We start from the raw sequence: 25,834 nt of genomic DNA, 5'->3' as shown, positions 1-25,834 counted from the left end.
GATTCACTGTAAACATGCTGCAATGAAATGACTCACCTTCTTGTACATGCCTATCTGCATTTCAAAGCTGATAAAGTGGCCAAAGTTCAGTTTCTTAGGCTTGTGTACTTCTGATCTTTTTATGATTAAGACATATTTCGAATGACAATCCTCTGCACTAGATATGTCCTATATCCTGCAGTGATCCATTTCCTCCCATAGGTAATGTACATTGTTCCTGCTCTTCTGATGAGGTCATTGGGTCTGACCCTGTTATCTGTGATTTGTACTCCCGTTTGGAGAATATGCAAACCAGAAATAAGGGAAGATCCTTTGGGGAGCCTGCATATGGAAAAGGCATGCTAAGATTGCCCGGAAGGATGTTAATTGTGATAGAGATTTGTGGTATGGCATCATGTCTGTTAGGAGCTAGGTCAAAATGATGAACTGGCTTTTCAAAGGGTATGAAAAAATATCATCTGGAAATTACATTGGACAGTACTGATTTGCACAAAGCCTGAGCCAGTGGTTTAGAAGTGAAAACCTCCTTGTCCTGTCCTTAACTCCCTTTCATGAAATAGTATAAAACTTTTTAAAAGTACTGTTTGTGGTAATGAATGTGTGGAAATACACGTCATCTACAGTAGCTTCCTCTCTAGCTGGAGTAAAGCAGGAAGCTTGTATTATTGACTTGCCAATTTAGCCAAGCATAGCAACTGAACATAAACAACAGCTGAAGGAAGGTAGTTGAAAAGCAGCAGAAAATATTCCACAAAAAGTAGCAGCAAAATCTTAAGTAATGGGAATTATACAATGGGCATGTATTAGAGGTCATCTGAAATCTTTGCATAATTGAGGATGTGGAGAACAGAAATCAATTTCATGTAAGGGCTCTAACCTTTTGGGAATGGAGGTTTAAGCATGAGGCAGCAATGTGCCCTTGTGGCCAAGAAGGCCAATGGTATCCTGGGGTGCATCAGGAAGAGTGTTGCCAGCAGGTCGAGGGAGGTGATTCTCCCCCTCTCCTCAGCCCTGGTGAGGCCACATCTGGAGTACTGCGTCCAGTTCTGGGCTCCCCAGTACAAGAGGGATGTGGCACTACTGGAGCAAGTCCAGCGAAGGGCTACAAAGACGATTAGGGGACTGGAGCATCTCTCTTATGAGGARAGGCTGAGAGAGCTGGRCCYGTTTAGCTTGGAGAAGAGAAGGCTGAGAGGAGATCTTATCAACGTGTACAAGTATCTGAAGGGAGGGTGTCGAGAGGATGGGACCAGACTCTTTTCAGTGGTGCCRAGCGACAGGACGCGAGGCAACGGGCACAAACTGAAACACAGACACTTCCATCTGAACATGAGGAAAAACTTTTTCACTGTGAGGGTGACAGAGCACTGGAACAGGTTGCCCCGAGAGGTTGTGGAGTCTCCTTCTCTGGAGATATTCAAAACGCGCCTGGATGCGATCCTGTACAATGTGCTCTAGGTGACCCTGCTTGAGCAGGGGGGTTGGACTAGATGATYTCCAGAGGTCCCTTCCAACCTCAGTGATTCTGTGATTCTGTGTGATTCTGTGAGGTCCTTTGCGCAAACAACACAGAATAATGGGAGGCAAAGTATAAGGCATTGGTAGGACATAATAGGCAGTGTCAGAGAAGATTTTCTTCAGAAGCCAGTAAACATATGCATGCAGTGATTCTTGATCAGTGATGAGAATTATTTCTGCATGTTCTATTTTTGTGCTTGGCAGCCAGAATATACAAAAACAAACAAGTCTGTATAAGATAACTGGGGAGACTGATGAACATACTGGTTTAAATCTGAAGGGATGTTTTGTCAGAAATGGACATTTAAATAGTGGTTTTGTAGTGTCTTAAAAGGCCTCAGATGGACATCCTAGCTACCTGGTATAGCTTCCTAGATCACCTGCTGAGAGATGAGGGAGTGGGCACAAGTTGCTTCTGCCAAAACAGGAGCACCTTGGTAGTGCCTGTCTTGAGCTCGTTTCAGGGTTCTCAGGACCTCTGAGCTCCAGCATTGTCCTCAGGATGAGCCTGACACCCTGCAGCCTGGAGTTGTGGAGTCTTAAGCACACTGAACGGGGCTGTAGATGGTAGCTCTGTCCTTGCCATCGTGCTTCTGACCTCTCGTGTGCTGTCACTACAGTTCAGGAGGACCCTGACTTTGGTAGCAGAACATGCTGCTGGAGCTTATAAAAGAGCTGCACTCCATCTAAGCAGGCATTCCCTGGGGAAGAGCACAGTCCGGGTGTGTTCTGGGTTTTCCCCTCCTTGTATCCAAAGCTGTCTTATACATAGGCTATGTAGGAAGCTAATTGTAAATAGAGAGAAATGATCTTCTAAATTCATTATTTTTGGAGCACTGAATATTTTATTTTATCATTGGTACACTCAGGAAATCCAAATGAATATGTCCTGTGTTCATACTGCTAGTGTTTGAGACTTACTATTTCATTTTTCAATCAAAGGAGGATTTTTATCAACTTAGTAAGTTTTTTTTCTTAGTAGTTCTTAAGTTCAAGCTTAGATATTCTCAGATATTCATTTAAATGAGCTGGGTTTTTTTCTTACTAGTATTACCTGCCTTATATCACTGGGGTATATTAGTTCGGCGTAACTAAAATAGTAGAAAAGAAAATAAATATTATAAATATTAGTCATTGTTACTCTATGCATTGAAAAGTCCATCCTATCAGGTAGCTGATGCTCATACAGCATGGCATATGAGGTTCCTCATTACTAGATTCTTATTTTTTAAGAAGTTGAACTCTTGTGGCAGTGGGTATTGCATCTGGGTAGTTCTGAGAGCAGTGAGAATAGTTTAGTTTAATACTTGTTGCTTCTTGTCCCAGAATTATTCAATATTCAACTTTGTTCAAAACATTGGACCCAGGAAAACTCACTTTGGTTTCATTTAACTTATTCTTCTTATGGAAATAACTTTTCCAATTTTCTGCTAATTCCTGTATGCCTCCTGAACTGTTTCCAGTAGGTCTGTGTTGCTTTCCAAAAAGAAATAACTTGACTCAGGTTCCACAAGGAAAACCACTTCTAATTTATTTATGTGATTTTTTTTTATTTTTTTTTTTTTACAATGGAAGGGTACACTTGGAATTACAGGTAAAAATAACCTTTAGTATTTATACACTGCGGTGTTTGCATGAGTTGGAAAACGCATTGCTCAATTACTATTCAGGTTAAAAAATATATAAATGCCAGTAGTAAAGCTAAATAAAAGTAGAGGATTTGGGCAGGTGCTGATGATAGCTACTTCATAAATATTTTTTGTGCCTTATGAAGGAAGAAGTGAATCTTATCCTCTGAGGAGGAAAAATGTGCTTAATTTGGCCCCTCAGATTAGTTACAGGGCAATAAGAAAAGCTCTGAAGCTCATAAATAGGAGAGATATTTTGGTCAAGAATGTGGAATGCATTACAAATTGCTGTTCCTTATATTTCAGGATTCTCAGATCCGTCAGAGTACTGCTTACAGTTTACATCAGCCTCAGGGAAACAAGGAACATGGCACTGAACGAAGTGGTAGTCTGTACAAGAAAAGTGATGGGTAAGTACTGCTGGATTCTACTGGAAAAAACTGAGCTCCCAAGAGCTGAAATAAAGTAATATTAAATATATTAAAAACTAAGTCACTTTTTTTTTTTTCCCCCTTTAAACCAGAATCAGAAAAGTGTGGCAGAAAAGGAAGTGCTCAGTTAAAAATGGTTTTCTTACGATTTCCCATGGTACAGTAAGTATTTGTTTACAGTATTTTATGTACATGGTTGCTAATACAAAAAGACAAGCTATGCTGTTCTATATTTATAATTTGGAATTAGCTAGATTCCTGATGCAGCATTTTGAATATGGTGGATACATCTTTTTAAGGTAGTCTTTCAGAAATGTATTAAGACATACACAATATCTAAAAATGTCTTTTTTTTTTTTAATGCTGATGATTGTTAATGGAAAAAATGGCTTTTTTAATGAGTCATTTTGTTCATGTAAGCTGTTCATATTTTACCAGACTGGCTAAAAATACAAATACTAACTTCAGTTTGTGAAAAGATTTGGTAGGGGGTTCTTTTTACAGATGGCTTCAAACAACTTTTTATATTTAGAAGGCAAGCCAAAAGAATACCGAAACTCTTCCCTCTGCAAAATGTGCTGCTATATGATAATCTGTTATGACAATAGGTTTCTTGGGGAACAGCTGTGGGGGGGGAAATGAACTCTGAAAGCAGCTTCTACCAGAAACCAAAGAGATGGGGAATTAGAAGCCCCTCTTTCTTTGTACAGGTATTCGAAACGTGCCAGCATGGCCAGGTAACGTTCCATACTTGCCTTCCAACCCAGCGATTTTTCCTTTCCCTTACCCTTGCTCTTTCTATTTTTCTTTCTCAAAACTTTCTTAAGTTTCTTAAGTCAGAAATCAACTCAGTGACAGTATTCCCATTCTTTGTCTAGTAAGCAGTCTTGTTTCTTGATTCTGTTATGAACCGATCTGTTCTTCATCCTGTTATGTTGCTATGACTACAAGTTGACCCTGGCAGCAAAAATGAATCAATCTCTCATTTGTGCATCTAATCACAAGCTGTTGCTTTCTGAATTGACAACCAGGAGTTTAGGAGGAGTGTAAAAACAGGCCTACAAAATAGAGTACCTGCTATGACTTTGGAATTGTCAACCGGTTTATGCCTGATACTCATTTGAGTGTATATGAGTATGTCTTTGTCGGAGAAAAGTCTATTAGTGTCACCGTGTTCTGTAAAGGCACTTGGCATTGGACATGCTGCGGTGGTATCAGTAGGAGTCTGGCGAGGGCAACCCAGAGCTTGGCAGAGGCTACAAAATCCACTTGTGGAGCAGAATTTTAAAACTTGTCTGTACAAGTACACTTACTCAGTTCTGTCAAGATACCGTTGTTCTGCTGGTTTTATAAGCGGTCTACCAGATGGTCTGACGTTTTTAGAAGCAGTAAGTTCCCACTGAAATCAATGGAGTTTTAGACAGAAATCAGTTGCTAAGATAGATGCTTACATGTGGATTTAGGTATGTGAGCTTCAGAGTTTGGTCTTCATCTTTTTATATTACAGAATTAAAATCTTCTCATTTAAAAATAAATGCCTTAAAAAGTATTTCTTATACTTTTTTTCCTAACTTTCTCCCTGTGCTTTAATGGCAGTTTTATGCAGTAATTAATGCTTATTTTATTGACAGTGCAATGGATATTAATTTCTTAAGAATGGTTATACATTTCTTAAGATTTTTTTGGGCTGCTCTGAATGTCTTTCCAGACTTTTGAAGCAACAGTATTGATTTCCAGGTGTTCTTAGGGTTGATATCTCTTGACCTCTAAAATTTGATGTGTCATTTTCTGTTCTCAGCTACTTATCAAAATGAGCCATCTCTCAGAAGTTCAGTAGTCGGTTTTGTTTGCCTTACCAAATACAAATTTATAAGTGTCTTTCCTTTAAAGGCTGAGTATTCTTCATGGATGTCTGTAGCCTCTCAGATTTTTATAAGGGACTATTTTTTCAGTTAATTTCTTGTACAGCCATCTTCTATCAGTTGCAGATGCTGTGTTCTGACTTAAGTTTGCCTGCCAAGTGCTCTCCTGATACTGATGGAGAGAATAGGGTTTGTTTTCTGTCAGTCACTTAGCTGTAAGGCTGAATRCATTTGTCTGTATTGGCATATGTGCAGATGCTAGATTTTCAGATATCTAAAAGCTTCAAAGAAATTAGCATTCATAGAGCAATGTGCAAGATAGTGATTGACTGAAAAACAGACACTGATCCTTTGTGTAATTATTAGCAACTGGAAATTGTCTGACACCTACCTGACTGCAGTTTAATGTACATGGATGAAAAAACAATGATAGAAGCTGATTGAACCATGTAAATAGGAATTCATAAGTGGTTTCTGTGTCAAGAAATCATGAATGAGAAACTTTTATTTGAGGGCCTTATATTCCTTAAAGTTAATTTGTGTTTAAAAAGCTTAAATGGAATTTGCAGGTTGTCTGCAAAAGGGAGCATAATGAATATCTCTTATCAGGGAGTCGTGTTTTTTTGTTCTTTCTTTACTGCTGGAAACTTTATTCTACCATCAGGATTAACAGCAAAATCTGAAGGCAAAAGAATAAGATTTAATCTTTTGATTCTTAATAAATCACTGAAATATCAAAAAAAAACAAAAAACCCCCCCCAACCCTGAATGATGAAATCAGCAAACCAGTGTGTTTAAATAAGTGAACATATTTGCTCATGCCTCATGTGAAAATCGGTTTTATAGCATGTAACTCCTCAGTATTGTCTAAGAAGCCTAACTTTTCGATTCTTGCAGTTATTCCTTGTTGCCAGAACGTTTTGGGGGATAGCAAGCTACAATTTTCCAGGAAGGAACAGGAGTTGATGCTGAGGCAGGAGAGGTGGCAGCACATTTTTCCAGGACACTGGTGTGTTAAAGTGAATGCCCACATACTCAGTGGTAGTCTGGTGTTTAATTATCTGATGAGAGAATTGGGCAGGAGAACGAAACCCAGAAATCTCAAACAAATAGTTTAGTGGCAGTTAAATGTTTCTTATCATTTTCTACTTCCAGTGTCACCTAATCCTGCATAAGTCTGGATCAACCTGCAGCCTAGCATGCCTAAAGAATTCATTCATGTAGCCTACTCCTCATCTGCCTTTGTCTTGATGCTAATAACTTCTGCCCTGAACAGCATCCACCATGTGATGGAAATGTTGTCCACCATGTAACAGCACGTCTGGGGGATGGATGTTGTTTGGCCACAGGACAGAAACACGAATGTGGTGATATCACCCAAATACTAAGTTTTTGTTGTTGTTGTTTTAAACACCCATGTTAATGTTGACTTTCTTAGGGGGTTAGAAAGTCCTCAGTTAAAAGCTTTGAGATATACAGGCATGAACTGAAACACAGGCAGCTCCGTCTGAACATAAGGAAATAATTCTTTACTGTGAGGGTGACAGAGCACTGACACAGGTTGCCCAGAGAGGTTGTGGAGTCTTCTTCCTTGGAGATATTCAGAAGCTGTCTGGACATGGTCCTGTGCAATGTGCTCTAGGTGACCCTGCTTGAGCAGGCGGTTGGACTAGATGATCTCCAGAGGTCCATTCCAACCTCAACCCTTCTGTGATATAGTTGATTCCAAAATCAGCAGATTGGCCCAGGATGTGTTTTAAGTTGTAGGAGCCATTTCCTTTGGTTCTTAAATCGTGACACAGAATTCTTGTACCRCATTCTCCAGTTCAGAGAAGAGGTCTGTGTATATTGATCCTTTAGATCTTTGAAACATTTTGGTGGGTCCACTTACAGCTCCACATTTCATATGTTATAGAAAATGGGTTAAGTCCTGGAATGTACTTAAGCTCTGAAGTCCTGGAGACTTTTTGTAGTTCCAGCAGGTGGATTCTTTTTTAAACTGAATTTTACTTGAATTTTTTCTTTCTCGTAGAACCTCTGAGAAAGGTATACATTAGTTGTCCAGGGGCTTATTTACCGAATAGTTTATATTTAATTTTGTTTGCTTTATTTTGTTTTTCATTATAGGCAGCCTCTGCACAGTTCTTTGGCAACAGATTTGTTAAAAACATAAACACTGGAAATTTTAGGGCTATGAATACGATGTGTATTTAAATATAACCAAGAAAATGGGCTCAAGCTGGCATTTTCAAGATGTTTTCTTGCATACTTCTAGTTTCAAAGAACTCTTGTTGTTGGTAGGCTATAATAATGAAAACTGTATTCCTTTTCACTACTAAAAGGATCTATGTCTGGAATTTGGAAAGCTGTTTACTAGGCAGAGAACGCAATGTGGCTGTCAATTGTCAACCTCCTGCCTGCAAAACCTCTCTTGGGTGTGGTTTGTTTGACGTGGCCCAGCCAGTGTTCTGCAGGTTTGCTGTTTCAAAGCATGCATGACATTACATTATGTTTGCTGGTTTTGTTGGGTGAAGCATGAGCATACTGTTTTTCAGGGATGCCAGGCTTCTTTTTTAACACAGGAAATAATATGTAGTTGCTTCCCTTCTTCCATTTCTACATGGTTTTGATCCTTTCCTGGCCTTCAAATATAATGAGGTCATTATTCTTTTTTGGCTGGCTCATCTTTTTATTCAGATGATTGCAAAGAAATCTGTACTCTTCCTTAATAGACTTGTTCTTCCTTCTTTTTTTTTTTTTTTAAGTGAAATATGTTCATCGATTGATTTAAGAAAAAAAAAAGAGATCTACATTTCTTATGATTCATTGCAAGTTGATAACATGCTATAACATGATTAAATCTTATTTTAATAGCTTCATATATTAAAATGATTAGGATCACAGCAATAAGCATGGTAATGTGTTTTTGTGTATTTCTATCTTTATAACAACACTTTCCTAATTATTTAAACAAATTACTATTTTCCAGATGTTATCATTGAGAACAGGGTCTCCCTAGTTAAATCTGCTTTCTGATTTAATTATTCTAAAAAAAGAGTGAAGCTAGTTTTCCACTGTAGCAAGTGCAAGCAATTCCTCAAGTCAAGGTAGCAAGTATAACATCTTTGTAGGCCCTACCCCACATCTGGAGGACAGGCAGGTTAATTAGTGCAGAGTTGCTAATTAAACAGTCTTTGTAGACTTTATGGGACTTTTTAAAATGTAATTTTGCACGTGCATTTTACTTTTAATAAAACATTGCCACTTTTTATTCAATAAGAAACTGAAATAGGTGAGAGGAACTTGACTAGAAAGTGTATATCATTATAGAATATAATATTTAGTGTAGCTACATTTTTGATAATGAACTGTATCAGTTTARTTTTGCATAGGTTTGTTGCAAGACTTCTCTGCAAACTTATTTTTCTTCAGTGTGTTACTTCACTGATTTTAAAAAAATAGAATTTATTCTAAACTGGTTATCTAGGCTCTCTTTAAAGGCATCAGCAAAAGTCAGTTTATTCCATTCTAAGCTTGGTGTTATCAAACATTTGCTGAGAGTCTTTCTCTCTCTCTTAACTGATTGTTGAAAACCTAGGTAACTAACAACTAAACTAAATGTCTAAATTTTACAGGGCTAAACTTAGGTAAAAGAAATCTGTTTCTTTGTTATACCTGATTCCTTCAGATAAGTGTTACTGGTAAGTTGATCCAAGTGGTGAAAATTGAAGTGATGCTAGCCCCTTGCCACTTTCAAAATTTTAGTGTTTATCCAGTTATTGGTGTGTGAACAAAATAGCCTAATGTAAGAAAATAAAGTTTACAAACCGAGGGTCCAGAAGAGAATATAAATTCAAGTCTGGCTACCTTAAAAATTGAAGTATCAGCCATTTTAAAATCTTAGTGGCCATAGGCAGATGCTACCTTGTCTTGGACTGGAGGGCTCAGTCAGTGTGCAGTATACTAAAATTTGTATTTTTTATCTTCAAATAGGCTAACCGGCCTCCAGCAAAGCTGAATCTGTTAACCTGCCAAGTAAAAACAAACCCAGAGGAGAAAAAGTGTTTTGACCTCATATCACGTAGGTTTGTTCAGATCTTTTTACATGCAGTTAATATCTGAGGTTTTTGTATTATTTCTGAAGATGTGTCAATAATCCAGTTAAACACTTTATCATTTATAGAATGTTTACCTTTATAAAACGTCCTTCTTAGGGCAAATTGCCTTTCCTTTCCTTTTTTTTTTTTAACATAATGCAATTTATTTTACCTGTTTTGTTTAGAAAACTACTTTTTTTAAAGCTGTGTTTACTGCTTCATTCTATTTCATTTTATGCCATCTTACAATGCAGTAACAATCCTTTTGCTGTGATACTGCTCTTTATCTTATGGATGTCATAGCTGATCATCTTGGAAAATTATGGCTTTCATACAGGACCAAAAGTAGGAATTAAACCATGATAAAATTTCTCAAAATTAAAGCATGTTGGTTGCTATTTAATTTTGAAGAAAATACTAAAAGCATTTTTAGCTTTGCTGTCTAAGAATAAATGTAAAGGGGAGATAAGGAGCCTACAAATTTAAAAGATCAAAATTGAATAATTTAAGATTTTGCTTTGAAACCGAATAGGATAATATGAGATTGTATGGTGAAATGTTTATTTTGTTTTCGTGCTGGGACATTTTAATATTGTATTTATGGACTCAATAGAAATGCAGTGCTACTATATGCGTATAATAAATTATTTGGGGAGAAGAGTATAATGCTATTCCTCATTTGTTCATTTGTCAGTACATAAAGTACTTTCCTATTTGAAAGTAAAAGATATGTTACTGATGTTAATAGACTAGTACTCGTATATGCCCGGTACAACCTTTCCATTTCTACTCTGTGCCAAATTAATGTGATTATTTTGCTTTGGTTTTATTATAAATAGCACAAATAATGCAAACGTTGTCATAAAACACTTTTTGAGAGAATGTTGGAGAGGGGGAGGTGAAGGCAAACATACGTTTACAGATAACTGACATAGATTTGTGAGAATCTCTTTTACTTCAGAGAGGGTTGGACAATGAAGTAAAAATAAACTGAGAGCAAGTATGTTATTGTCTTCCTAAAGTGTTTCTTTTTTATTACTATCTAATTGCTAATCATTAAGTCATATTTTTTCCTTTGAATACCCTTTCATTATCTTACACTACTCTGTATCTGCTAGTCCTGTCTCTAGAACGTGACAATGCTGGGCTATTTTATGATAGTCTTTAATATAGTAGATTTTATAGAGCCATTTGCCCTGAAATTTCAAGATGCAAGTTAAGCCCTGATTACTGTAATGTGGGTAAACCAAATTTTATGTCCATTCAGATTTGATCACAAGATTAGGAACTTCATGCTATAAATTTTATCCCAAAATTCAGAGAAAATTGCTGGATCTTAACATGGTAAGAATTTGAGAATCATACCTATTTGTTCTGATTTAGCCTACTCTCACTATTAAACTCCACCAATATCTTATTATATAAGAATAAAGTTTATGAAGTAGAATAATAATTTTCTTGACTCTTGAGATAAATTTGCCCTCTCTCAAATCATTTCTTTCATTCTATGTCTTACTTTTCTGCTTCTTAAGTTACATACATTCTCTTTCCTTTCCAAAACTTAATGCAATATTTTCCTGAATTTCAAAGCATTTGCTGAACATAATCCTGACTTATTAATGCTTCAGTGGGAAAGAAACTGAAGAATTGTCTTTTTAAATCATTTCTCCTTGTTTTGTCTTTTTTAGTATAGAAAAGAGATGGAAAAATATTTTTATTTTGAGGAAGGAAACTCGGCTTTAGACACAGTCTGTTTTCCTCTCCTGTCCGTGAAATAGATGTGTGTTTACCATAGTTTTGATCCAAAACTTTTCCCCCGTCTCATCTCATTTGTTTGAAACCTGTGTATCCTTACTTACTCGATTTTGCCTGTTCGTGTCACTGCTTTGACTCAGCCACAGGCATTCTCAAGCAAGCTGTGACCCCTGTTTACTTTTGCGCTTTCTTTCTCTGTTGATTTCCGAGTTATATTTTGCCCAATAGCAGCTTATCACAGCATTGCCATTCATCCCATCATGCATCTGAAAAAGAATAATCAGCCTGATGGTCTCCAGATCATTCTTTCAATTTATTTTACAACAGAGTTTTAAAACATTCTTTGTTTTTAAAAACTCTGCAAACTGCTGTATCTTGGCAAGGTATATTCTCTTGTTCCTTATCTAGCGCTTTCCTTTCTGTCCTTTCCTGTATTCTCACTCTCTTAACTTTTTCGTGTTTGAAACTGTCATTTAATACCTTTTTGCAGTAATAATTTTCAGACTTTAGGAAATTTCATACTAGTATATCTTTCTGCCTCTAGCTTTACCTCTGTTCTTCTCATCAACTATCCTTGTTTTAACTCCAAAAAAGTCACCAAACTGTATCATATATTGTTTCATTCAAAGACTTAAAATGTATTATGCTTTTTTCTTTAATTATGACACTATGATAACAGTGCTTGTAATTATGAAAGTAGTAGTAAGTTGAGGGGTTTTTGTACTTGATTTAGTTGAAACAGCCAGGGTTTATCTTGGTTGTAATGTTGACTTTGTATCTGACAAGTCCATTTTGCCATTTTTTAATTACTGTGGTATAAGAGTTCATCTGGAAATTTGAAATCTTTCTTATGTACACAGATAACTCAAATATGAACTCTATGTTTCAAATATGCCCCCACCCAAAAAAAGAAAAAGCAGATCTTTAGACTTGTGATTACTGCAGATATATCTAGAACATGAAAAAAATTTCTGAGCTCTCCTGCTGCTTCGGTAATAGGCAGGCACAGCACTGAAAGGAAAACAGTATCTGTTTAAAAACCAGTAAGCCACCCGTGCAAAATGAGGGAGCTGTGGCTTTGTGAGTGTGAGGTGTAAACACAGATGAAACGTATGTAGTATGAGCGAAACTCTCTAAATAGATTTTCTTTGCCTGTCAGCTTTCCAGTGATGAGGCTAGAGACCTCAGGACTCGCATGTCAATAAATTTTATATTTTTATGAGTCATTTGTGTATAATCAAATTTTTAACCTTTGTATGAATTTATCGTGCAGATGACAGAACTTACCACTTTCAAGCGGAAGATGAACAGGAATGTCAAATGTGAGTTACTTTGCTAACTTTATTTCTGATATTGGTGCTCTACTAAGACATACCTTAAACTTTAGAAGTGCCTAAACTTTTAATAGCAAAATATTACTGCCATTTTAGATGGACTTCTGTGCTACAAAACAGCAAAGAGGAAGCTTTAAATAATGCATTCAAAGGAGATGATAACACAGGAGAAAATAATATTGTCCAGGAACTGACAAAAGAAATTATATCTGAAGTCCAGAGGATGACTGGAAATGATGTGTGTTGTGACTGTGGAGCACAAGGTGATTCAATTAAGTGTATTTCTAATTGGTAAAAATTCTGTGTCTCATGAGAGTGTCTAAGCTGATATTTTATGCTTTCACTTTTACTCCTTATCTCATAAGGATTATACACATAATAGAATATGCTACCAATTTAATTGCACTACTTTAGTAAGATTGATTTGCTCTATACATACTGTCAGTGGAGAGAAAAGTTACTAGCTCTTGCTAGTTTTTTCTCCCGTGTATTTTGCTAATTGAAACTTTTGCTGACGTAAATCAATTAAACTTTTATTAGCAAGCCCACATTTTACTGAGTTTACATAAGACTTAGGTTAAACTGGGCATCAGTAAGATAGTTCAACGTTTTCCTGGTACATTTTATATTTTGTTTTCACCTTTTATCTTTGAGTTTGATATCTAGCCAGGGAATAGGTCTAAGGCTGTGGTTATTTGGAAAAGGATGCATCTGCTGACTGTGGTTTGCAGGGCTGGTTTGTTCAATCAATAGAGTTGATTGTTGGTCAGTGAAGTTCTACTTTAATCCTATTTAATTATTTTTTAATTTCTGCTGTTTCCTATGTTCTTTTATATTACATAGTCAATGCAGAACTTTTTTTGATCTGACACTGTAGCTGAAAACATTAGATCTGAAACTGTATGTATTTTGTAAATTAATAGTAACTTCAAGCAATAAATATTGTATAAAACTGTGAGAAGAGTCAATCCTACTGCCTTTGAAAGAGAACATTCTAAATAGCTGGCACCAAACTTTTATCAAACAAACAAATTTTTAAGCTGTCTGAAACTTCAGAAGTGAATTAATTGACTGGAAGATGAGGGATAGTTGAATAAGAATCCATTATAGTGTGATTCTGTATATATACTTCATAATCAGTGTTGCTTCCCTTAGTCTAAAGTCTATAGCTGGAATATAAAATAAAAAACTGTAGGCATTGTTGTTTCAGTTTATATTGCGCCTATATGCCCTGACTGAGAAAGTAACACTATTATATTGGTGTTTGAAAGCAGTTCTTGAAAGCAATAGAACAAATGACAAACTCGACCTCAAATGAGAAGCACCCTTTGGGGTAGATGCTCATTTATTTAAAAAAAAAAAAAAAAAAAAAAGTATTTTGACTTCTTTCACCATAAAAAGATTCTGTTTTGTGTTTCCCAGAGAGTAAATGTAAAGGCAGAAGTACTAAAATCCTGATAATTTATGTGCAGAAATCTTATTTCTACAGAATTTCTTTTTAGTATGAATATATTTTCTAGAATGAAATCTTATTTGAATAAATTGTAATTGTGGGTGCTTTCTGTTTCAGATCCTACCTGGCTTTCAACAAATTTGGGAATTCTAACTTGTATTGAATGCTCAGGAATCCATAGAGAACTTGGTGTTCACTATTCCAGAATGCAATCACTTACGTTAGATGTGCTGGGAACATCTGAACTTTTGGTAATCAAATTACTTTCATTAATTTAAAATGTTACCATAAAATATTTCCACCACAAATATATTTTTGTCACTTTAATTATAAGTTATTCCAATGTTGAAAGTTGCCTCTGGATAAACATAATTAAGAAAGCTTCATTCCTTAAGCTTTAGGGAATCTCCTGGAACATAGTGTCTTACTGTAAATTTTGCCTGATCTTAGAATTCAAATTAGTAAGTGCTTTATATTTTTTAAGTTTACAAGCCTTTTACTCTAGGTTGCTTTTTAAAAGAACACAGCTGCTTGACATATAAAGGTGCCTTTTTAGGTTAAAAAGTGAAGAATTTCACAACTATTTATCCCATATATTATTCAGCATTTTTCAGAAGAGAACTTTAATCCACAAAAGAAGAAAATGTATTAGGCTTTGATACACAAAGAAATTATGACATATCAGCTGCTCTGTGACAGTTCATGTGTGTGTTCTTATCCAACACAAAGTATCTTGCATTTATTTTATAAACTGGTATCTTGTGGATTATCTTGCAGTTACTTGTTTGTATACCAAATCCCATCTGAAAACTGAGGTACAAAAAGGTGCCTAATATGGTTGGGATCAATAACAGAGGAGCAAAACTAGGAATTAGAATCCAGAAGTCCCAGCACCCCTTTTCCCTTGTCTTCTCGCTATGCGTTTGTGGCCAGTAACTGAACATATTTGTTTGAGTGAGTTGTGGATTTTTTTTTTTTAACAGCTTGCAAAGAATATTGGGAATGCTGGGTTCAATGAGATTATGGAATTCTGTCTGCCAGTTGATGAGATGGTCAAACCTAATCCAAGCAGTGATATGTAAGTAAAGAGCCACAACTTCTGAGAAAACAGGCATTTAATTTGTCGTTATTAATGGCTTGTGCCATCATGGCTTGCACCAACATGCCGYGGAAGACATATAATGCCTTATACATAGCCTTATAGCCAAGGAATTAACCTTTTTTCTGATGCTTTGCATGTCTGTTTTATTGAACTTTATCTGATGGTAACTTTCCTTATAGTCAGGATTATATTACCAGTTCTGTATCTCATAAATTGCAAGACAAGAACAAATTAAGGCTGCCTTGTTGAGAATTTTAAAGACCTGTGGGCGCAAACATGGGGATTAAAACTAAAGCTATTTCTTTGTTCTATTTAAACACTAAATAGATACCAGAATAAGATACACAGTTTATCTGAGAGATACTGAACACTCCTACTGTCTAGAGACTCCACCTAGGACTTCAGTCCATAATTACATGGAGTAAACAGAGAACTTTTGATGGAGTGTGTTCCCCGAGATCTCTGAACTGTGATGGCAGAGCTGTAGCAAGGACAGCTTCCATCTTGGCCCTGTCCTATTTTCCTCATATAAGAGCTAGTATATAATGCAGAAACAAAACCAGAAGAATTGGCTTTAGATGAAGCTGGTTTTACGTTATCCAGACTCTCACCATTCTGACAGAGCCAATGTTAAACTGTTCAGTATAAATAATTATTTTACTACTACTACTATGGAATATTAATATTAATATTAACATCAATAATAATCATACAGGATGCCAAATCAATAGCATAAAGACTTTAAACAAAATTTTTTTTTTAAGTCATCTACTTTGGTATGTGTCTGTTTATCACATTTGTTGTTCTCTATGAAATGAGAACCTAAATGCCGACGCTTTTCAAAAACTATAGAGGAAATTGTCCTCTGTTTTAGGAACAAGAACTATCCACTGATTCATTCTATTATTGTTGTTCAATCTCTTATAGTCTATGATCTATTATTGCCCTTTATTACTGTATCCAGATGATAAAGTATAGCTTTGTTGCATGTCCTTCGTGCAGTGCTGTGTAAATCTAAAGAGCGTGTAAGGAGTAATGCCTTTGAGAAGCATGCAAGCTCCTGTCTTGCTGTGACGGAAAGAGGAATAGTCATTAGTTAATTAGTTACTTGTGGATATTAACAGCAAAGTGATAACTCATATCCTAATTCAGATGTGCTAAGTGATAGTTTTCACCTCAGTTTCAAGGTGAAACTAAAAACTGCATCCTCCCCACCTGTTACAGTTGTGGTGAATAGCTGCTTCACAGAACATACTGCTGTGAATACAGATGCAAGCCCTGCATAGTCTGCACAGAGGTGTAAGGCAGATTTTTATATCCCATGCCTCTCCCTTTTCAGCATGTGTGCAAGTCAGGTAAATATAAATCTGTAAGGCTGATATTAGCAAAACAGGATTATGAAGCTTTGATTTATTATCTGTACATAAAACTGTATAGTCTTGAGATCAACTTCACACCGCAGTTGAGAGTGGAGAATTTGGGGTCTGTCTTCATAAGGATATTGGAGTTTTGATTCATCTTCTGTAGTTATATTTCAGACTGAAAATATGAGACTGCATGTCTTTTGTGTATATTTAAAAAGAAAGATTACCATAATGACTGAGAAATACAATCTTTCCCAGATTTTATTCCAAATGACTTGCATGTATATATGGAAATTTTGACTATGTATCATCTGCCAGAATTGTAAAAGTAAATTATATTCGATTTCAGGAATGCAAGAAAAGATTATATTACTGCCAAGTATATTGAGAGAAAATATGCAAGGAAAAAGCATGCTGACAATGCAGTTAAATTGCATGCTCTTTGTGAAGCAGTCAAATCAAGAGACATTCTTGGTTTAGTCCAAGTATATGCTGATGGTGTGGACCTCACAGAAAAAATTCCACTAGCCAATGGCCATGTAAGTGTGGTAAATTTTATTAGGCAAGTTGTTATAGGAAGTGCAGTATGGTTTTATTATTCAAAAGGTACTGCTTTTTCTTATTGGAGGATAAGATTTGAAATATTGTTTTGAATATTTGTTCTTCTAATGATGGAATTTAACAGTAACGAAAGATGATATTAAATAATTTAAACTAAAATTGTTTCCAAATATTATCATATTTTAAAAATATTAAAATTAAACATTAAATGATTCAATAATCTAATTGCTTTTAACCCATTTGTTTACTTACTATAAAGGAAGGGAAGGAAAGGAGCAAAGGTTTTACAAAAGATACTTCAGTGCACATCTGAATATTTTGAAATTAAATATTTGAATTGATCATATGTCATCGTAGAATTTCTGCTTCTCTATAAATTAAAAGAAACAAATTTGTTTTGTTTTTTTATTATTATTAGGAGCAAGATGAAACAGCACTTCACCTTGCTGTTAGATCAGTTGATCGAACATCCCTTCATATAGTTGACTTTTTAGTGCAGAATAGGTAAGTGTATTATAAACTAATTAAAATATTATTGATTTACGTCAAGTTATACTTTAAATGAAGTCTGTTATTTGCAAATGTAATTTTCTTCATTGAAAATCTTGTAACAAGTGAAGTTTATTAGCATGGGGTAGAAAACTAATTCTAATCACCTTTCTTCTTTCTTTTACTCCTACAGTGGCAATCTAGACAAGCAAACGTGCAAAGGTAGTACAGCTCTGCACTATTGCTGTCTGACGGACAACGTTGAATGCCTCAAACTGCTTCTGAGAGGGAAGGCTTCTATTGAAATAGGTACAAAGGAAATGTGTACTTTGATTTCATATTTGTCACAGATAAGAAAAATTGAAGCTGGAATAAGTGCATTTCCCCGTCAATTGTTTAATGTAATTGTTTAATGTAATTCTGTGAATAATATCTTCATTTAAAAAAATTAAAATATTTGTTATTTCAAGTTTAAAATTGTGTGCATTAGACTTGTTTTTAAACAATTTCAGGTACATAAGTACTTATGATGTCTTGTTGTCTAGTTATATATTGGCATTTCATGGCTATCATTCCATATGGGTGGCATACTGAGTTGCTACTGCTTATCATGTTCAGAGGTTTGGTACGAGATGGGCCTGAATATGAAGGAAAGAGATCAACTTTAGAATGTCTTGATCTAGTTAATTCACCGTGTAACTGGAGATTTATCTTTATGTTTAATAATAGACATGTAACTAATGACTCACAGCATCATAACTTTCTTTTCTTGTTGCAATGTAGCCAATGAATCTGGAGAGACACCACTTGATATAGCTAAACGCTTAAAACATACTCACTGTGAAGAGTTGGTAAGTGTTGCATCCTTCAATATGTTTGTGTATTTATAAGGAGACTCATGTCTGAATATTTAACAGTCTACAGTTGAATATTCAATGACTATATTCAAGACAGGGTAGTATTCTGCTCAGAAAAACAAGCAAGTTATATATGCTTAAGAAGAAAACTATATTTCTTCTTAGATATTTTGGAAATGTTAAAGTTCTGGAGAATGCAGTTTGGATGTTAGTCCCAGATCCTCAAAAATTGTGTGTCTGACATCCCATTGAAATCTAATCACTAGAGTACTTTTCATGGATGAAAACCATGGAAGTGAAGTTTGCTACCATCACTACTTTTAATAAGCAAGGAAAATGATTTGGTGAGGTCGAGGCTCCTGGGAAGTGAGTCTGTATCAGAAAAACTTCCATTGCAGTTAATTTCTCCATCTTGCAGTTTCTAAATCAAAGCAAATAGAGTGTGATGCTTCTTGTCAGGAAGGAAATAGAAAATGGAACTACAATGGGTAATGAAAAGCCCAGTTGCTTTTGGTTTATTTGTGTTGTGTTTGATCACAGAGCTTCATTCTTTTACCTTACCCCAATGCAGTAACTTTCCAAATTACTGAAATCTGTATTTAAAACAAAAAATAATATTTGTACTTAGAAATCAAGATTACTTCTGCGTGTGTTTTTTGTTTGTTTTAAACTATATGCAAATACTGGCTGTACCATAGATGTCAACAGTCATCTTTTTTTTTCTTTAGCTTACTCAAGCACTATCTGGAAGATTTAATTCTCATGTTCATGTAGAATATGAATGGCGGTTACTCCATGAAGATCTGGATGAAAGTGATGATGATGTGGATGAAAAGCTACAGGTTGTATCTGTGCATTGCTAATTTTTTGTACGTGGATCTGTGTGAGCGTGATGTTCATTCTGATTTCAATAACACATTACATTTTACTACAGGTATGAAGACACTGCAAAATTAAATTTTATTATAAAATACAGTAGTTCAAATTTTTGTTTCTTAAATTACAGTTTATCTACTTTTTCCTGCTGTAAGGACCAGATTGTGACTACCCAGATGTGATTTTTTTTTTTTTTCATAGTGAAGTCAGCATGTACGCAGTATAGTTTGTTTCAATATATCAGGAATATTTAAATCTGCTGAACTTGAAGCAGAACCAGTATGAGACAGGAAAATTGCCTTTACAAGGAGAGGTATCTTATAGTATCTCCCCGTTTCTGTAAAGCATCTCCAGTCAGTAGGTCTGAATTTGGAACAGTTTATGCATTGACTTGTCTTCAGTGGCACTAATCCTGTGCATTAAATTAGGCTTGTTCGTTAGTAGCAGGTTAGGGTCTTATTTCTGAATCTTCCTGTAAAAATCTTCCAGGTTTTTTTTTTCCCCCTTTTTCTGTTTTTTCTTAAGTCTCTGGTATTGGTGTGATGCTATGGGGTAGTACTACAAGGTATTCCAGTGGCTTAGGAGCTTCATTCCATTTTTCAAAGTTAAATTTGCCAGTTTGGGACCAACTTTAAAAAGTATTTAAGCATGTAAACATACAGATAGGGAGCAAACTACATGTTTTGATACCAGAATAACATTGAAAAATGGCTTGAATTTCCAGGTGCCAAGTAATTTGAAATTACATGAAGGCTCCTAAATACTAAAGACATTCTGAAACTTCTTTAGTTTGAAATTTTATATAGAGGTATTGAGCAAATGTTTTTGTTCTTTGTGTTTTTTTTATAATATTATAATTGCTTTTCTGCTTTCTTTAGAAAGTGCAAGGAACACATAGGAGACTTCGTATTTGTTTATCTTTTGACGTTAGCACAACCTTTTGTCCTATGGAAGTAGCTAATGGAAAATCCTCTCTCCTCTACATAATGAAATTCAGCTTTTCTTATTCTACAAATTTTATTGTTTTCTTATGTTTTCTGCAAAGTCTGCCATCTCAGATAGGACGTGAATTTCTAACACTTAAATAATTCATAATCTAAACCCAAACCTTTTGTGTTGATTTTTCTCTGTTTTCAGAAACATTAAAAACTGACAGTCACAGGTTTATATTCTTTGTCTTTACAGGCCATTTTTAAAAATATAAGGCCATCAGATTACTGGATTGGCTTAATGTTTTGAAGACTAATTCTGAAATCAATACATTTCCTTTGTTGCAAAGTGTCACTTCTGCAAGATTCAATCTGCATAGCATTCTTCTCCCCATGTCTTGCCTCCTTAGTCCAAGAGCGCTMTTTTGCCTCTGATGCTTGACTTTTACTAGATTTGGGTTTTCTGCATTTCCTTCATTGTTGCCGGTTGCCTTTGGCAGTTCAGTGTTCTTTTTTTTGGCCAGTCCCTGAGCTCCACCTCTTAAAAGAAGTTATCTGCTAGTCAGCAATGAGGCTAAAGAAATGAAACTGGTACTTCACTGCCCACTATTAATAGGCTTATACCACAGGGACCTTTGAAAGGAGATTAAGAACTATTAATCACAGACTAGTGTCTGTGAGTACTTTGAATGCTCTGGTGAATATTGCTTTTGCTTAGTATCACATCAAAGTTCTGTTTATAGATGTCAAGCTATTGGCTAGAGGGCTTCTCTGTCTTACTGGTAAAGCAATTGAATAGATTTTGTAATACTTTGTCAGAAAAGGTCATTTCTGAAATTGCTGCTCTTTTAGTCCAGAATTTTATCATATAAAAGGGAGCCTTACCTAATAGAAGGCTAAGATAATCCAGCTGCTCTCTGCTGCTGTCCCCAGCTGCCTGGTCTCATCTCATCTTTTGTCTCCATTATGGCACACATTTGATTTCAGTTTGCTAAACCAGTAAAAAGCTAATTCAACAAACAAAAATAATTTTCTGCTGGTTTAGAAAGCCGAAGTTAAGTGTGAGCTGAGATGAATACCAGAATTAGGACAGGAGAGGTCAGCGAAAGGAGAGTGAGCGACTGAGGAGTTAGACTGCTAAACCAAACCAAAGGCAGGGATTAACACAACTGGTTGTCATGCACATCATTCTGATGATTCTTTGAAATATTATGCTGTGCTATAACCTCACTAAAGGTCCTAAATGATCGATCCAGAGTAAGCATTAAAAATATTCACAGGAAAATTGATTGCTTATTCACAGTATTGTTTGTGTAAATGTTTATTTGGCCTAAATACTATTACTAGAAATGGTTCTTTTTATTTCACACCCACAATACATCAGCGATGTGTTTATCTAACACCTTCTGAAGGCATATTTATGCTCTCTGAGCTGTGGAATGTTACAACCCACTCCTGCACTGGCCATATGTATTTATAACTCTATCTATCTTAATTATCATTTGATAACAATAATTATCATGATTACTGTTGAAACAGGAAAAATAATGCTAAATGTGCCTAGCAAGCTGATGACTTGCTATAAATCTCAAAGACAACTAATTAGAGCTCATTTGATAATGTGCATGGGAAGAGCAATGTTCTGTCCCAGCTGCCAGTTAAAGTAATCCCCCTAACTGGTCCTGCTTATTTGTTAGGGGGCTAAAGAGAGTTCCTGAGAAGTYTGAGCTCCTAATCTGTGGTAGGGTTGAGCTACAGGTAAAATTCTTAGATGCAACTCTATCCTGTTTTTGAGGTGATGGCCATCTGTATGGGATCTAACAATCACAAAATGAAGCTTCAGTTGCTTATTTTCTTTTGAAAATATTACCTGATATTCTAATGCCGAAAACTTTACTTAACCAGTCTGACTGTCTATATTACTTTACTATCAATAGAAGTGTGTGTGTGTGTGTGTGTGTGTGTGTGTATGCATATCCTATATATATAGGATATGCTATATATCCTACAGGGATATAGGAGGTGAAAATGAAAAAATATTTTTTTCTGAAATTCAGTTCGCATTTAAAAAATTAATGTTTACAGTTACTTTGTCTTGAAGAAAGAGGAATATAGGTTTTAGGATACATACTAAAAACAACAAAGATGCATTTTAGAAGTAATTTTTTTTTCTGGTAACTGTTCTTCTAAGTAAAATGAATATAATTGATGTGATATCAGTGAGTTATTGTATTTCAGCAACCCAGCCCTAATCGGAGAGAGGACAGGCCTGTCAGCTTCTATCAGCTGGGATCAAACCAACTTCAGCCTAATGTAGCATCTTTGGCAAGAGATGCAGCAAACATTGCTAAGGATAAGCAGAGAGGATTTRTGCCAAGTATATTGCAGAATGAAACATACGGAGCAATCCTCAGTGGCAGTCCACCTCCCATTCCGCCTGCAGTACCTGTCACAAGTAGTGCACCTCCTCTACCTCCAAGGAATATTGGAAAAGGTACTAACGCTGGGAAATATCATTGCATGTTAGAAGAATGGGATAGTAACATTGTTTTCTCACATTTTCAAGGGTTTTTTGGTACAGTTATTTTACATGAGTAAGTACTGGTACAATTTACTGATGACTTTTTTTATATACTTGAAGTGAATCTGCACAACCTATTCTGAGTTTGGTTTTCAGTATATCTGCAAGAAAGGAAAGTACAGAATACTGTATGGGAAAATTATGTCCAAGTAACCTCAATAAAGACAGCTCATTAAAAAAGAGGGAGGAAGGGCTGCAGTTGACTTAGTTCAGCAAGCACTTTTTGCTTGTATTCCATCTTTTCATACTTCTGTTTCTTGAAGATGTCATTGTCACAGTTAAAATATTAATATGTAAAATTTCCATTGTATTTGGTTGCTGCAGAATATTTTTTAAAATCTGGGAGAGTGGAAAGCATATACAGAACAGGAGAGATTTTAACCTTTCAAAGACTCCTCTTAAATATGTGCTAGGAGGTCGCTGAAATTTAACAGAGCAAAGTATAAGTGTCGTAACATGGAGAACTGGATGATTTAGGGAATTGGCAGCTGACTGAAAATGTAACTGCCTGTAACTGTACTGATTATGCCCTGATCAGCAGGCCAATGTAAAATTGAACATCCCAGTTCAGAAAGGCTGTGTGCTTGCAGAATCTACCATTATAGTTAACAGTGTAAACTTTTGTTCTTGTCTTCACATATAATCTCTTCAGATTAAATCGGAGAAGAAGGGCAGAGAAATTTGTGTAGGTCATCTTTATGCAGTACATTTTTGGTGTGTTTCATTGTTTTAATGCTTGTATTAATCCAGTATCTCTCATGAATGCTAAATTTATGTAAAATTAAGTTGAAGAAAAATGAAAATGTAATGAAAATGAAATGAAAACCATGTAAACACATGGTTTTCAATGCTGCTGTAATTCAGACTCCAATAAGAGGAGATATGAGTGGGTAATGTTATGGGCACGTGTGAATGCCTTCTGCCTTTGGAAGCACTGGACAGAGGTTAGAATATAGAATAGAATGAGAGGCAAATTGCACATCTGTATCATATGAAAAGTCAGTTATTGGTCTCACAGGAATGGCTGCAGCATGAAAGTCAGATTGAAATATGTTATTCTGTGGGCAGAAGAACTGAGAACATAGAACAGCATGGTATTCTCTTACTTTGAAAGGATAACGTAAGGCTCAGGAAAGTTTAGCAGCACTTAAAACTATGCTCCTTAACCAATTCTTTTCATCTAACATTTTTACACCAAGTCTAAGCTAAATATCCAGACTCTATTTTTACYTGATGGAAAGCAATGCCCTCCCCCTAAACAGGAAAATTCACCTCTTGGTGAAATCTTTCCCTTGGCTGTGAAGGGGTTTACACAATCTTTTGAACTGTTAGATACTATCCCTAAATTAGTAATATAATTGGATAGTTAAAATGACTATTTTACCCTTTGATATTMTTTTACCTATGGCCAACCATACTATTTTACCCACCATTTGCCCATGATTAAATGACGCTTTTCAAAGAGTGTCACTTTAATTTCATTCCCAACCCCAGACTTGTTGGCACCAGTACAGGGCAGCTCATGCCAGGAAAGCATGATGCCTGATTTAGAGAGATGATTAGCTGATATTCTTCACTCTAACAGTGTATTACCCTAATATTTTATCTTCTCAGTTGAAAACTATGCTAGCATTGCTGATCTTGGCTTATTGTTGATTGCTGATATTGTTGTTGTTATGCTTATGTTGTACTTATTATTCCTTTATCCTCTTAGGTTTAGGCTGTTCTCCAAATCTTCTGAACCTTTTGTGCTTTTTTCATGCAACCTGATATTCATACTTTACTCTGTTTCATCTTTTCTTAATGAGATGATCATGCTCTGAGTAGGGAGAAGTGATGTGATATGATATGTGCAAAATACTGGCTTTATGGAGAAAACCTATAGGGTGTTTTTATGAAACGGGGAGGCAGCTCTTTAGCTGGAGAACATGTATAGGAGGCTCTGAAGAAGCAATACTGGGTAATCGGCTAGTTTCAGGTATAGTTGCTCCTTGTTAGGGTGAAATTCAGAGTTACAATTTCAAGTCAAAACTGATGTTGTACTTTGAGTCAGCAATGTCTGCTAATGCTCCTGCAAGAGTCAGGTCCTTTCCTTGGAGCTCCTGAGACAACTAGAGTTACCAGGCAGGGATTAAAGGAGGTAACAGGACTTGCCTTCTGTCTTCACATTGAGAAATGTCTGCCTTTTCGAGTATTGACATATTTTAAAGTAATGTTTGGAGACAATTCTTTACATAGGTAAAGAGTTAATAAGACTTCAACCAGAAACTTCTGTATAATTGTTTACAGCAGTCTCTGGTTTCTGTTCTGGCATTCCAGCAGGGTGACAGTGGTTCCTATTGGTGAATATAGTGTGCGCATGCACCATTTTTAAAAGCACAGGTGTGAAATATTAACACTTTGTGCTTAGAGTAAGCAATATAATAATACAGTATTTTCCTCTCTTTTTAGTTCAGCCTTCAGTTCTTGGCAGTGGTATTCAGACAATTTCTTCATCTAATGCAATGTGGAGGACAAATTCTTTAGGAGTGGAAAGTATAAGCAGGCAGAGATCTTCATCAGATCCACCAGCTATTCATCCCCCTGTGCCGCCATTGCGTGTAACATCTACAAGTATGTTTCCACTTCCCCTGTTTTCCCTTCTGCTGTATCTAATCATGGTTGGCTTATTTTTCCATTTTCACAACTCATACTTTCTCTTTTGGTGACTGTAGCTTTGGCCTATCGTCCCCATCCAGTGACTTTGTATGAACTGTCTTCTCTGATGTTCCAGTGAGGACTGTGTGGTGTAGTGCAGGGTCCACAGGAAATGCTATCTATTACTAAAGCATTTTCCACTTTTATATATAGTTTTAATGATGCATTTCTCACTAGTGAGTTGTAAAAATAAGTGGTACATGTAGGTCTGGGGCTAAATCTCCACATTATGCTTTATTTTTGCAGATCATAGGATTGCAAAAAGATGTTTTAATGCATTGCCAGCTTGTTGTTTGTTGT

General features: G+C 35.8%; 1 protein-coding gene across 1 annotated transcript in view; it reads left to right on the top strand.

The window, feature by feature from the left end:
• ASAP2 (ArfGAP with SH3 domain, ankyrin repeat and PH domain 2) overlaps positions 1-25,834 on the top strand; it is a 90,642-nt gene that overhangs the window by 54,593 nt on the left and 10,215 nt on the right. The window contains exons 10-23 of the mRNA XM_026087809.1: positions 3,453-3,556; positions 3,670-3,739; positions 9,433-9,520; positions 12,565-12,613; positions 12,722-12,888; positions 14,196-14,329; positions 15,062-15,156; positions 16,894-17,083; positions 17,524-17,609; positions 17,788-17,903; positions 18,378-18,445; positions 19,180-19,293; positions 22,495-22,750; positions 25,289-25,450. Of these exons, the coding sequence (XP_025943594.1) occupies positions 3,453-3,556; positions 3,670-3,739; positions 9,433-9,520; positions 12,565-12,613; positions 12,722-12,888; positions 14,196-14,329; positions 15,062-15,156; positions 16,894-17,083; positions 17,524-17,609; positions 17,788-17,903; positions 18,378-18,445; positions 19,180-19,293; positions 22,495-22,750; positions 25,289-25,450 (1,699 nt within the window). The remainder of the gene's footprint in view (positions 1-3,452; positions 3,557-3,669; positions 3,740-9,432; positions 9,521-12,564; positions 12,614-12,721; positions 12,889-14,195; positions 14,330-15,061; positions 15,157-16,893; positions 17,084-17,523; positions 17,610-17,787; positions 17,904-18,377; positions 18,446-19,179; positions 19,294-22,494; positions 22,751-25,288; positions 25,451-25,834) is intronic.

This window comes from Apteryx rowi, unplaced genomic scaffold (assembly GCF_003343035.1).
Source record: "Apteryx rowi isolate R43461 unplaced genomic scaffold, aptRow1 scaffold_738, whole genome shotgun sequence".
Lineage (NCBI taxonomy): Eukaryota > Metazoa > Chordata > Aves > Apterygiformes > Apterygidae > Apteryx > Apteryx rowi.
This window is presented reverse-complemented; position numbering and strand designations above follow the sequence as displayed.